Here is a 14,860-nt window from a genome sequence, read left to right on the forward strand (position 1 = left end):
TCATCAATGTATCTGCTGAGAGCCAGAAGGGTGCTAATTACTCTAAGCCTTCTGGCTGGCTCAACAACATGCAATATACATGTATGTCTATTCAACTGAAGTTCTGCATGCATGGTTTACATGGTTTTACCACACCCCTTAGTCTATATGTTGGATGCCAAACCTTTTGGCATATCAATGATGACACCTGCTTTATGGTGCCATGGAGATTAGAAATAATTTTGGCAAAAACATTTTCCAGACTTCTTAATCTACAACTTCAATATTATGTATTTGCATGGGAAATATCACCACCACCCTTTACACAGTGGGGGGAGTTCAAGAGGTTATGATAAAATGTGAACTTTAGTGGATTCTGGACATGTTTGGGTGATCAATCATACATGGCTGTACATTCTTCAAGACATGGATCAGTTTTTAGTTGGAAATGTGGGGATAAAGCCTGTTTCAAATTTGTCAAGATACATTCCATGTACAAAATAACCAATCATCCTTTCCTTTCTTCCATAATATAAAGCAATCAAAGACAAGTTACAGTATTCGGTCATCGATTGGTGAAAAACAAACATGAGGTGAAGCTGATGACAATTTAATACTGTTTTGTATTTGCTCAGAAAACTACACAGCAGATGTTATTAGCTGAAAATTATTGAACAGATATACTCTCTAAAAAAACCCACAATTTATTTATTCATCAGTAGCTACATGTATGATCTTTGATGGAATTATCAACACACAGGATTAAAAATGGTTGCATTCTCAATCCTTAAATCTTCTAATTTGCTAGAAACATGTTTACATGGTCCTAAAACCATATCCATGTACATACATTTACTTCATGGAATAACAACAGACTCAGGTGTTGAAACCTGTTCCCCATGTTACATGAAAGTAATCCTTATTGGCATCCTAAATATAGCAACATGTGCAATGTCTGGGAAATTAGGAGGTAAAATCCTTATGATTTAAATTCAGATTCAGATTCAGATTCAGATTAATTTTATTGGTCCATTTGGAAATTCATTTGTTGGCGTTACATAGGCACATGAACAATATACAATAGAAATAATATACGCGAATAGATAATATACAGTAGCAAATGTACAATGACAAATTACAAATTCATATGGAAACATGTACAATGACAAATTCATATGGAAGCATTGTCCTACTTAAAGAAAGTGGTTAATAAGCTACTTTCATTTCCTGTATGATTTTTTCTTACATCTTAATGGACTGGAAAGTTTCTGCAGTATCAAAATGAATCCAGCACGTTATACAAATTTATGAAGAGTAGATATTTCTAAGACAAATAAAATGTCATGATTACTATCTGGAGATCAAGTATGTATTTGTTTGGTAATGCCACCTACATGTACCAGTAAACTCTTTTGAAATTTGAAACTACAGCTACACATGTATGTTCACATAGGATCATCAGACTTTTAAAGGCACATTGTCCTACTTGTAGCTACTTGCTCCCTCTATATAGAAAACTTCCCCAATCGGTGCCTATTGGTCCCCCATGATCTTCTTTTTCTTATGTTAAATGAGAGCTGAGTTAATGAGATAGCCACCTGTCACAGTGACCTCGCTGGCTCGCTGTGTGGTCTAATCCCTTCTGGCTGAAGTAGTAAAGCCTGCCTTTAAACTATAAGTTTGCAAAACCTTGGAGTTATAAACCATGATCTTTCAACAACATGAGCATTAAAACATTTGAATTCCAAGCTTTTCTGTTTTCCCACTTTGTTATTACCAATACTTCTTTTAGAATACATGTAGATGTACATGAATAGATCTATTTTGAATTTTGTATTTTTTGTAATTTTTTTACTAATTTTTATCAATATGATATTTCTGATGTCCATTTTGTTGTAAATATTTTGCATTATTAATCTTTAGACTACTGCACTCACTATGAACATGACTGACAAAGAAAGCGGACAAAATATACAGTTCCTCAGGTAGATAAAGTAACATTCCTTCACTGCTATTATGTAAACATGTGTAGAACAGGTGTCACATGCATATTCACCTATTTACAGAATAGCAGTGAAGGGATGTTCCTTTGTCTACCTGAGGAACTGTATATTTTGTCTGCTTTCTTTGTATGTCATGTTTATAGTGACTGTATATTTCATTTAAATAAACAAAAATTCAACAACAAAAAATATATATATACATGTATGTGTATGTAGCAGTCACGAAATACATGAACATGTAAACAGAAGCTACAATATCCTAGTATATCAGTACAATGTGTATGGCTTTGTTCCAACTGTTACTAGTTTTCAAGTACATGTAATTAAAGTGCTAGCCAAAAGAGAGAGGGGGAGTATAAAATAACAAATAACCAGACGGATTAAAAGGCAATATCTGCTTGTATATATATCCAATATTCAACTTCATGGAATCATGGACACTGAAATATACAGCCTTCAATTTTCTGGGGGGGGGGATATGATTCATAATCATTCTACAAATAATCATGAATATAGTTTGCCATAAAAAATGAGAACTGATTTTACCTGGTACTGTACTGTACATGTATATGAGACACAATAATAAAAGTTGGCAACAGCAAAACAGCATGCTTTACAACAGCTATAGCTCAATAAATGGTTTGGGAATATTTTTTTTTAATTAAAATATTAAATGATTCATTGCATTTTCAATAATAGTATTCTAGGGTTAAAATGACGATTGTTGAACTGTGCATTTTAAAAGCAATTTATAAGGCAAGATTGATTGCTTTGTTTTTCTCTGTATTTTTTGTTTATGTCAACACATATATTTTTGTACAGAAAGTATTTCACCATGGAGTACATATTGCTTATTTTGGATTGCTTTTGTGTACATACATGTATAATGTGCAATAAACAGCTTGTTGACAAAAAGTTTATCACCGTAATTTATATGACAATTCTAATATATAAATAAAACTGTATATAAAAATGCAAAAAATACTAATTTTAAATGTCTGAATATAATTTGCATGAAAGTAAAAGGCAACAGGATAATATGACCTACACTGTATAACTATTAGCACTTTTTCTAAAAATACAACTGGAAGCAACACAACAAAAAAGATGCATGTAATAAAAGCCATCGATTCTGTATTAGTTGTTACAAAATGATGAATACAAAGATTTAAAAGCGAACATCTACACAAAAGTATGATACACGCAGGCAGTATCAGGGTGCATATTTAGTACATGCTGTTCACATTTCACAACATTGATATTGACATCCAACCTGTTAATGCTCTTTTTGTCGTATCGAGGCATTGGATCTGAGTCATGGTCATTCAAATCAACACTAGCTCCTCCCCTCTAACCAATGAAATGTTCCATTAGATTGCAGGTGTGAGTCAAAGAGAGAGAGAGGGTTAGTATGCAGAGTGGGTGGAGTCATGGTCATTCAAATCAACACTAGCTCCTCCCCTCTAACCAATGAATTGTTCCATTAGATTGCAGGTGTGAGTCAAAGAGAGAGAGAGAGGGTTTAGTATGCAGAGTGGGTGGAGTCATGGTCATTCAAATCAACACTAGCTCCTCCCCTCTAACCAATGAAATGTTCCATTAGATTGCAGGTGTGAGTCAAAGAGAGAGAGAGAGAGAGGGTTAGTATGCAGAGTGGGTGGAGTCATGGTCATTCAAATCAACACTAGCTCCTCCCCTCTAACCAATGAAATGTTCCATTAGATTGCAGGTGTGAGTCAAAGAGAGAGAGAGGGTTAGTATGCAGAGTGGGTGGAGTCATGGTCATTCAAATCAACACTAGCTCCACCCCTCTAACCAATGAAATGTTCCATTAGATTGCAGGTGTGAGTCAAAGAGAGAGGGTTAGTATGCAGATTGGGTGGAGTCATGGTCATTCAAATCAACACTAGCTCCTCCCCTCTAACCAATGAAATGTTCCATTAGATTGCAGGTGTGAGTCAAAGAGAGAGGGTTAGTATGCAGATTGGGTGGAGTCATGGTCATTCAAATCAACACTAGCTCCTCCCCTCTAACCAATGAAATGTTCCATTAGATTGCAGGTGTGAGTCAAAGAGAGAGGAAGAAGGTTAGTATGCAGAGTGGGTGCATGGAAGTTAATGAAAACTATGTCACATAAATATAAATCCATTTTCTCTTGATCATATATGTATCATTACTTCTTAATTACTAAAATTAGGATAACAAAGCGATAGCCATTTTTTCATAGACAATATGATTTACATTCAATTTCTATGTACCATACATGTATAATGAGACATGATAATATACACAGAGATGCATCATGTACAAACAATTAAGGAAGGAAATGTTTTGTTTAATAAAAATAAAAGGGGATTTGTAGTTATACTTAGATGCATTGACAATTAAAATGAAACTTGATTAATTAGTTAATCTGAGTTTCATCAAACTATCTAAATACATCTATTTTCTATGTCAACAGCACAATAATGAATCATATCCTGGTATATTGTAGAATCCTGAAATAAAATGTCTCTTCAACTGGTAATAAATTAATTCTGTACAAACTCTTCACTGTTACAAACTATTTTAATTGTGCAATAAGAAAGCCCAACATGAGGGAAATTACATACATGTATAAGATGTGTCTCACCAACTTATAGAAGGTTATGATTTCCTTCAGTAATATTTTTAACAACTACAGAGTATGGCTAATTATTGTCGCAAAGTTAGTGAAAAACATGTATCCTCATGCTGGACAATAACAACCTTTTCTTTTCTTTTTTGAAACTTTTTTCTAAAAGATTGCTATTTAGGCATGACAAAATATGCCAAGATGTCTTCTCATATTAAATCATGTAAATCATCCGACATTGTGAAAGTATAATCAATCTGTGACACCCTAGCACTAATTTAAAACATAGAAAAATCACAACCAAACTTGAGATTTAGTTCACATGAATGGCTTGTAATATTAGTATCTTACCCCTTGTTCAAATGAAACCTTAAAAACCAGTGCAAGAGTCCAATATTATACTTTCTGGCCCATTTTCAAGACATCCCAGTTCGACATGCCAATACATGCAGCAGATGCTGTACTGTTACAGACATTAATGTAACACAGTAAATAACAGCACATTTCAGCATAACCAAAGAAATTAAACATTACATACTGTTTACATGTTAGTACACAGAGAAAGTGTGTTTTCTATAAAAAATTAAAAAAACATGCAACAACATGTGCAAGAACAAGCCCATACACTTCATGATGTTAAAAGTCAGTGGTGATATGATGAGTAAGCATGTATGTTCAATGAGTTAGTGAAATAACGATAGATAAAGTAGAATCTTATCATTCCTGCTTCATATTAATTATTTGTTTTGTTTTTTCTATTATGGCCTACCTTTATTCAATGTTGTCAATGTTTTTTCTAATTTCTTCAAATCAACCCCCCCCCCCTCTCTCTCTCTCTCTCTCTCTATCTTTTTCTATCTCTTTCTCTCACTCTAAAGAAGTTTAAAATATGTGAGAGTTAAGTATAAAAAAGAAATAGACTTTTTGGAGAAAAATAATAAAGAAGAAAGATAAGCACCTGTTTTCGTTGCTGAAGTTGTATCTTGGTTCAGGGTCATCATCTTTACCATTGACATCATAACTTGCATTCTTCCTCTGCACATAGCAAATATATACACAAAGCACACATATAGACAAAGAACATTCAAATACTAATGTCAAGTAAAGGAAAATAAAATAACATTACCAAGGACATGCAAGCCGACAGGTGAGATTTACTCTAAAAAGTTTCATGTCAACATTTAAAATATTTTTTCTTTTCCATTTACCGGTAACTATTTTGTGGTCTTGAGTGGTCATAATCAAGTGATTGTTTTTTTTTTTTAATCAAGACACCTAGAACATAGGTAGGAAACAGGAATATAAACTTGTTTCCATGCTCGTACTTGATTTTATTCACTGGTAAAAAAAACATGAAGATAAAAGTAGTTTCTTATGCCTCCAAATAAATCCAATTTTGACTACTGAGTATTTCAAAAGTCTGTTACTAATATGACATAAAACACTTTGTAAAATGTCTGCTATCCTCAAGAAATACACAAGAAAATTAAAGTTACAGCTTACAACATACAATATACTCATTGGCAACATCTAATATTAAAACAGGGAATAATTTTCCTCAAATTTTTTGATTAGCAATTTCAGCCGATGGATGAATATTTAAAATGAAATTCTGTACATTTCTATGGAAGAAAACTGCTACACAAAAGATATTTTGTATAGCAGTCATGCAAAAATGCATAGCAAATTGCGATGCGATACCAGGAAAATTATTCCCTGTAAAAGCACACTTGTGGCAAAGAAAAGCATGCATTTTATTGTACACAATTGTAGTACAGGTTGTACATGTATGTAATGTACTATTTATAAATCAGACTATTATATGCAGAGAGCCAGAAGAGTTTTAACACAAGAGTGTAAAGGCTCTCCTGCCTCTCAACATGTGATAGAAAAACAAACTCATTAAAATAGAAATCGCAAAAGTAACAGAAATATTGTACACTTAACTATACACAAACAATGTAACAAACACGAAAAAACATGCATTTGATGAAACCAATATAAATTGATAATTGCAGATACTCACATAGTTTTTCATAAGATCTGGATGATCTCTCTCGATTCCATCATCCAGTATAGAGACCACGACACCCTTTCCTGTATAGCCTGCCTCCCATGCAGGTAGTATATTCATGTCTATACCTGGCCCTCTAGCCTGTTAAAAAATGTGATTAAAAAAAAAATTGGGAAGATAGATAAAAGTCAGTTTAACTTTTAAATTCAGGTTTTGCAAGACACCACACTCATTTTTTACAAAGCATTGTTGGCCTGATGTATATTTGAAGGCAACTTATGCACATTGCCATTGCTTCAAGGAATATTACACTGAATTCATCCAAAACAAGTCGCAGAGGCTCAATTTACTTTAAACCAAGACTCATCTACATGTACCTACATGTACATGTATTATACCTGACTAATCAAAAAGAATCTGTGTACAAAAGTATTTCATTAACTTGTACATATTGTTTTATCATGTATTCAGATTGATTCTTAAGTAACAAGAACTAGTGAAAACAAATCACTTTTTGTTCACCTACATACATGTACATGGTGTAAACCTTTTCACCTTCTTAATTTGTTTACCCAGTCCACCCAAAATCTCAACGTTACAAAACTTGAAATACAAATTAAATCCCCCTAATACTTTTCACCTAGAGGAGGCACACTGACAGGATAAATATCACCTTTTTTTGTAAAATTAAATATACCTTAAACTTACCAGATACCAAATAGGCCATTTTGGATCATTAAGATGAGGATTAAAAGGCTTTGTTCCTAAATCTACTAAATCTCTCTTTTGTCTGCTTCTAGCTATCTGTTGCTCAAACCATAGTACCTAAAGAGAGAAAAAAAATGGATGACATGTCAGTATCATTCACATTTTGAATTTGCAACTTTACCTAAATATAAAATCACACATTACAAAATCAACTGAACATGTACTGAAAATACAAGAGCCCATTAAATTTCAGTAAATGGATTGAATAAACTTTTGATACATAATGATCTAGCTATCAAACCAACAGATCTCAATGAAAAAAAAAGAATTACTTAGACAACAACAACATGTGTATGTTTAACACATGCATGTGCATCCTTTAATACAAGATCAGATATAAAGAAAATGCCATTATCTAATATTGTATCTGGCAGATAATTGCTATATTCTTTGCCTACAAGCCCTACATCTTCACACCTGCTTTGGATACGGTGCCTTTATGGTGCCCTCATCTATTATACTACAACACCCCTAGCCCCTATCAACTCAACATGCCTGGTAAAGGGTTTTGAGAATCTTAGACTGGCCAAAGGATGTTAACTTCAGGCATTTTAAATTCTGGATTTTGTATTTAGTGGTACCGTAAACTGTAATATTACTGTACTGTAGGGGGGTAGTTGTGCTGTGATATCTCGGGAGAAATCCATTCAATCCATTACTAAAATTACTATTTTAGAGGTTTTAGTCTGCTGAATCTTACTTCTGGAGGTGTCTTCTGATGACTTAAAGGAATATTTTTGCATTTGGTAGTATTTTGGAACCAGTATTTTGGACTTGTTTTTAGGTCAACACACTTGACTGTTATGTGCATTCACTCAGTCCCATGTGTATCAACTTTTGTGTGCAGAGCATATGAGTCCAGCCAAGTGGTCACCATTCTAGCTAAGCATTGGAGATTGATAAGTACACTTTTTCATTGATGCCTGATTATATTGTCTTAGCTACACTTATTATAGCTTGATTCTCTACTTTGGAGCAGATTTTGCTACATTTTGGAGTACGTTTGGTTCTGAGTTCACTTGCAAATTTTTGAACCAAATTTATCAGATCCAATTCATACACTTACTGCCTGAGTGTGCATGATCTGTGTACTTGATTTGAATACTTTGATTGCTGTAAGTTGTGACTAAGCTACTAGTTTATCTGATCATAATGGCAAGTCGCAGAGGTAGTGGTGTAGAAAAGGGTACTTTTAACAAAAGACCTACCAGAGGAAGTGTTACTAGTGTAAATGAGGATTCTAAACGTCGACATGGATCACCGAGGCAAGTAAGGAGTACTAGAGATCCAATTTCTTCAAGTGACTTCGCAAGTAGTTGCGGCTATTGTCACAAATCTGTTCATGAGAATGATCCTGCCATTGAGTGTGAGTTGGGCCAGATCTGGTTCCATTGTTATTGCCAGCAAGTTTCAACTAAACTTTACGAATTACTGGGTGAGGAGCCTGACACTATTCACTGGTACTGTAATATTTGCAATGGCCATGCAAGGAGTATGCTCCAAACTATGACCCAACTTCAGAACCAACACGACAACCTCCGGCAGGAGTTTAAAGAGTTGAAGAGAGATGTCAATGGATATAGAGAGGAGTGTAGAGAAACCTAGAAGACAGTGAACAGAAAGTTGGCGGATATTAACGATGTGGGAAAAGGAGTTGCATCTGGGTTTGAACAAGACACAGTTGACAAAGTTGAAAAACTTATATCTGACAAGTTTGTAGAGATGGATGAGAAGGAAAGAAGGAAGCCTAACTTGATATTTTTCGGCATTCCAGAGCCAAAAAGTAGTAACCCTGAAGACAGGAAGGAAGATGACTTCCAAAAAGTCAAATCACTAGTCCATAACTCTCTTGGATCATCGCGACCTGCAGAGCTTAGGGCATTATATCGTTTGGGGAAAAATACTGATGCCTGTCGGCCGCTTAAGGTTGTCTTAGAGTCAGGGTCATCAAGAAATGAAGTCCTTCGGAAGTTCAAATCGAAGGTGGGGGAAGGTGATAGACTGATAGTTGTGACTAAGGACTGTACAAGATCGGAATGTGATGCCTACAAGAAGCTTAGGAGTGATCTGAAGGCCAGAAGCGAGAATGGGGAGCAGAACTTGGTTATTCGTAATGGGCGGATAGTGCAGGTAAAAAGTACTACAACAGGCAATGGTGATGCAAATCTTGAAACCAACAAAGTCAGAGCAGAGAAGGTAAACAAACATGCGAATCCTGGTGAGTCTTTGCAGCAGAGTTTTTGCCATGACGAAAGTTCCAGAGAGACGGATATTCAAGCTGTTTCTAGATGGGCCAAGAAATTCAATGTCTCGAAATGCAAGGTCATTCATTATGGGAGGCGTAACCCGAAATGAAACTACACCATAGCAAATGCTGGAGAAGTTAGCAACATACCTATATCCGACTGTGAGAAGGACCTTGGAGTAACTTTTGACTCTGCACTATCATTCTCAGATCATGTGGCAGATGTAGCAAGAAGAGCCAACATCAAGTTGGGTATCATAAAGAGATCCTTTTCAAGTTTGAATGAAAAAGGATGGCTTATGCTCTACAGTATTAAAACATGGAAGAATCCTAGATCGATGAACAGGCTTAGACCTACTAACAGTAACATCATCAGATTTAAAAAAAAGTATAGTACGACCATCTAAATGATCTGACCCAAATAATTTAACTTTATATTACACCCTATTTCCCTTCAACACTTTCTGGATACACCATCCAAACTCATCTCAATTGCAATTATGCAACTGTAAAACCAGAACTTTTGATTGCGAAACTTGTAGTAAATTTTGCAAGTCGTCAAAATTGGCAAATTCCATGCAGTGATCAATATTAAATGATTATTGAGTTTCTAGATATTACAGATACAGACTATGCTATATTATGTGACAAGATATGTTACTGACCTTTGGTTCCTCTGATAAATGTCCATGTCTGACTTGACTGTGAGATGTTGAGCGTTTCACAGTGTGATGCTCATCTAAGAGGTGGTAATGATCTTGAAGAATCTAGGAGAAATCGGAGAGAGAGGGCGTGAGTAAAGGAGGGGAGAAAGTAAATTTTAACATGAATTCTTAGTATGTACAAAATATGTTTGTGGATCTTGTCTACGATTTTCTGAAACCGACGGTGGGAAAAACAATTTAATTTGAGTTGAGCCTTGAGGCTCTATAAAAGTTTAAAACGTAGAGCCATGTCGAGTTCTTTAGCCTAAAACAAGAAATTCTCTTTTTATTTCATAGCGCATTAAAAATCATCTCTGAAGAGACAGAGTGAGAGTCCAGAAAACAAATAAAGAATACAAAAAAGCAAATATATTATCTTCCTATTTTTAGTAAATGCTCAAATTCCAGCATGCAACCGACTAAAGTGACTTGCGCTATTCTCTTGCCATATGATCCATACCTTCCCTCCACTGTCAATGATTCTATTTTAAAGATGACACTTCACTATCTTTACAAAATTCATGCCCATCGCCTGCACTCCATACCCTCCAACTAAGGATTTTATAACATATTTACAGCAGCCTACTACTTCGAATGCGATATACTCGCTGATCTCCGAAAAGCGGAGGGACAACAACAGAGAGAGATAACAAATGAGCTGACTGAACATCCTACAGCATGTACATGTACATTTAAATGATCTAGGCCTAATGATTGTAGGATTGTCATATATACATGTACATTGTAGGCCTAGGGCCCTACTACTTACTACTACTACTACTAGAGCGAGAGGATGTTGAGCACCTTGTTGCAACTTGCCCAGCCCTATCATCTGTGCGTCAAGACCTTATTAATCGTATTAAGGATAACCTCAACACAAAGCAGTTTGCTCAATATTTCGAGTCTGCGCCTGCGCTGTTCTTGGAGTCAGTGCTATTTCTCCCTGCTGGGCACATCAGCAGTAGTGCCAAAACACAGCTGCATACCCTTATCCTTTATTTTATACGCAACCTTCACACAACCCGTCAAAATCTACTTAACGACCTATAGAAAGCCATTTATGTAACTTCGGCAGACTCACAGTGCCGACGATCTCCGACCTGAGCGGAGGAAGGATACAAGAGAGACTAGGGATCACATACTTGCCATCCACTCCAATCAAGTGATGTGACAAATCAAATTGTCTTCTTTCAAATCATTGCCTGTTATTGTTAATTTGTTATGTTAATCATGTTATTCACATCACTCATCAGTTCATCATGCAACATCTAGACTAGAGCTTAATTCTTCGTTCTTGTGAAAAAGAGGAATAGTTCTAGCTATTACCCCAAAGTATATTACATAGCAGTGCACTTACTTCTCCTAAATATACAAAGTTATGAGCTTTTGCTACTATTGCTGCTTCTGCGGGTCCCCCTTCAATGTGAACTGCATAAGTGTTGGTGTAAACACCTCCATTTTCTGATGAAGACAGACGACAACGTTCACACAAAACAAGACAAAATAAGACTGAGAAGATTGTTCCAAACTCCATTATGGCGACACAAGTGATTAAAGGGAATGTATTTTATCTTAAAAATGACAGGCCAGAGTTTAAATCCAGTTCAAAATCAAAGTAATTTCCTCAAACCGCAGGAACTAAACAAGATTTGCATGCCGCTTGTGTAAGGGAGCTGAAGTGAAGCAGGGTACTCGAAAGATGAATCGACCGGGGCACAACCGGTGTACTCGCTGGCTCGTGTCCGCTTCACGACGAAAGAAGAGGTCGGGTACAACAACTGACCACATCAAATGTGTAGCTGCTTGTTCCTGATTTATAATTGTTCAATAATCTTGGTCATTGGTATTGATAGACACAAAATAATAATTGATGGCTTCTTGCTATCACAGTCAATAAATATTGTCAAATTATTTAGTGTAAATAACAAAAATTGACTCCTCTAAATGCGGCTCTAGCGAACGAAATCACGATAACTTCCGCACTGTAGCTGTATTACAGCTTGCGCGTACGATACGTACCGCACCGAGAACTTGTTGTTGCATTATGACGTCACTACTACTAGTGACCTCATAATTCCGGCTGCCCTCTCTCTTTACTTGGAAATGATTGGGAAAAATATGGAAAAATGATTATTTACGTTACATGCAATGATGGAATGACTATAGAAATAAAGAAAGAAAGTGTTCAAGAAGAAAAGTGAGAGGGGAAATAACTGAATTGCTTAAATTACTACCCCAATCCCAAAATAGACACCCCCTTTCATATCTCTCCCTCTCGTAGTCTCTCTCTCTCTCTCTCTCTCTCCCCCTCTCTTTGACAAAAACTTTTACTTTTGATGGAACAGGGCGGCACTATACTGTGTAGGGCATATAGGTCTAGTAGGTTAGATCATTTGTGACAATAATTATTTAGGGACTTAATATAATTTCTTTGAAAGAGACTGACAGTCTATACTTAATAAGACTATGGTTATTCCACAGTTTCATAACTAAAGTGGCTACCCTGGGTAAATAAAACGTTATTATATATATATATATATATAAGCTAGTGAAATCCTTGCTTCTGATTGGTTATCAGCAGATTTGTCACTGATTTTTGTCATTTGCATACTCTAGTCCTAAATTATGGAATGGCCTTCCTGAAGACATCAAAAAATGTTTATCTTCTGATTCTTTCAAAACTCATCTCAAAACATTCCTTTTCAAGTCTTGATCGTTTTTCCTGTTTACACGCGCCTTGAGCACTCTATTATTATTATTATTATTTGTCATTGAAAAAAGGCTTTGTGAAACGCCCCCTGGAAGGAAGAGCCGTCTACTCTTTCATTATGCTCTCGAGCTTTCGTGGGTTATCCTGTTCAAGCTGACTTATTTTTGATCTGTTATTATTGTACATTATTGTATGTTGGAAGCTTGTCGAATAAATATCAATCTATCATGTTCGGTTCATCTTGATAACAATTTATTGTTCAATCATTAAGACCACGTGACCCATTAAATGTTTTATGTTTCATGTTGCATTTGACTGAGAAAAGGTGGCACGGATCGGGATCGAAATTCTTTAAGTTAATTTTGGTTATCTTTGTCCAACATCTATAAACAATACCTTTGATTTCTTGTCATGGATTAAGATGATGAAGATTGTGCAGTAGAAATACAAAATAACAGATATATTTCATCAAAAGCAGCATATTAGATGTAATTTTAAAAGCGTTAATATATATATTTATATTGTGTGTTTGTGAATGTATGGGTGTGCGTGTGTGCGTGCGTGTGTGTGTGTATGTTTTATTTTTATTTTAATCTATTTTATTCAATTGTATGTTTTTTTTTGTATTATACATTTGGAGGAATGAAACAAAATTACTATAAACAAAAAGTGTGTGCCTTTGATTCTGCAAAAAGCATAAACAATGCATCTCATTCGATATAACCCTATACATTCAATTCGGAAATCGATGTTTGCACTCCTTTTCATCCAAGCGTGAACATATACCACACAAAAATAATACCAAACGATTCGGGATATAACAATCTTTCAAAACATGTATGATAACCTTTCGTTCATTGCTGACTTTTAAAACAATCTTACCTTGGACAATTACCCTCCCTCCCTCCCCTCCCCCAACAATACCCCCCCCCCCAAAAAAAAAAAAAAAAAAAAAAAAAAAAAAAAAAATTATCGGGGCGGACTATATCCCTTCAATGAACGGGGGGGGGTAATTTCCGGGGGGGGGGGGTAATTGTCCTCGACTGTGGTTGCCCTCGTGTCCTTGGGGGTGGAGGTAATTGTCCACGGGAATAATTTTCAGGGTGGGGGCAGGGGCGTCGCTAGACCTTTTTCAGTGGGGGGTGTAGAGGCCACCGATTACCGACAAAACTAGCTACCAATTACAGACAAAATTTAATGTCCCAATGTCTACAAATTTAACCCTATAAACCCGGGGCCGAAGGCTAAATTGTTTTTTACTATGAACTATCTATAGTACTAATTGCGTATGCGCAAATGGTCATTTTCTCGACGACATAAACATACGAATTATTTCGTCAACTTGGTCAATATCATATCTATAAATGCAGGCGCGTAGCTAGGATCAATATTTTAGGGAGGCGCGGTATAGTGAGAAGCAAATCACTTCAAGAGCGCGCGAAGCGTGCTCCCTAGGGGGTGGGTTAATGGCCTCCCGCGCGAAGCTTAGACGTTTCATTAAAATATTAGGGAAAAGAAGAGGATTCGTTGTACCGTTCTTAATTGACTCTTAACCCTAATTGTCTTAATTCAGTTTCCCCCTTGTATACCGTTCTTAACTCTTAATCCTTGTTTGAATTTAGTTTACCCGAAAACCTTAAACCTCTGATTTCTTTAGCTGATATTATTGGAAAGTGAAACTAGTTGTAGTCTCTCTCAAAGTTGTCACAGCGCCCGCCGCCCCCCCCCCCCCCACTCAGTGTTATTTAGGGTACGCGTGTTCCCTCCTTTTGAAAACACCCCCTAAGTCCGGTGTGTAAAGTCAATTTTGTGTTTGTACGAAC

General features: G+C 35.9%; 1 protein-coding gene across 1 annotated transcript in view; it reads right to left on the reverse strand.

Moving 5' to 3' along the window:
• Positions 1-12,464, reverse strand: part of LOC574878 (furin) — a 43,870-nt gene extending 31,406 nt beyond the window's left edge. Inside the window, exons 1-5 of the mRNA XM_775280.5 lie at positions 11,685-12,464; positions 10,289-10,390; positions 7,319-7,435; positions 6,623-6,751; positions 5,555-5,631 (exon numbers count right to left, since the gene is read on the reverse strand). Coding sequence (XP_780373.2) covers positions 5,555-5,631; positions 6,623-6,751; positions 7,319-7,435; positions 10,289-10,390; positions 11,685-11,861 — 602 coding nt within the window. The 5' untranslated portion in view covers positions 11,862-12,464. The remainder of the gene's footprint in view (positions 1-5,554; positions 5,632-6,622; positions 6,752-7,318; positions 7,436-10,288; positions 10,391-11,684) is intronic.
• Positions 12,465-14,860: the final 2,396 nt, after the last annotated feature.

This window comes from Strongylocentrotus purpuratus, unplaced genomic scaffold (assembly GCF_000002235.5).
Source record: "Strongylocentrotus purpuratus isolate Spur 01 unplaced genomic scaffold, Spur_5.0 spur5_scaffold_9, whole genome shotgun sequence".
NCBI lineage: Eukaryota > Metazoa > Echinodermata > Echinoidea > Camarodonta > Strongylocentrotidae > Strongylocentrotus > Strongylocentrotus purpuratus.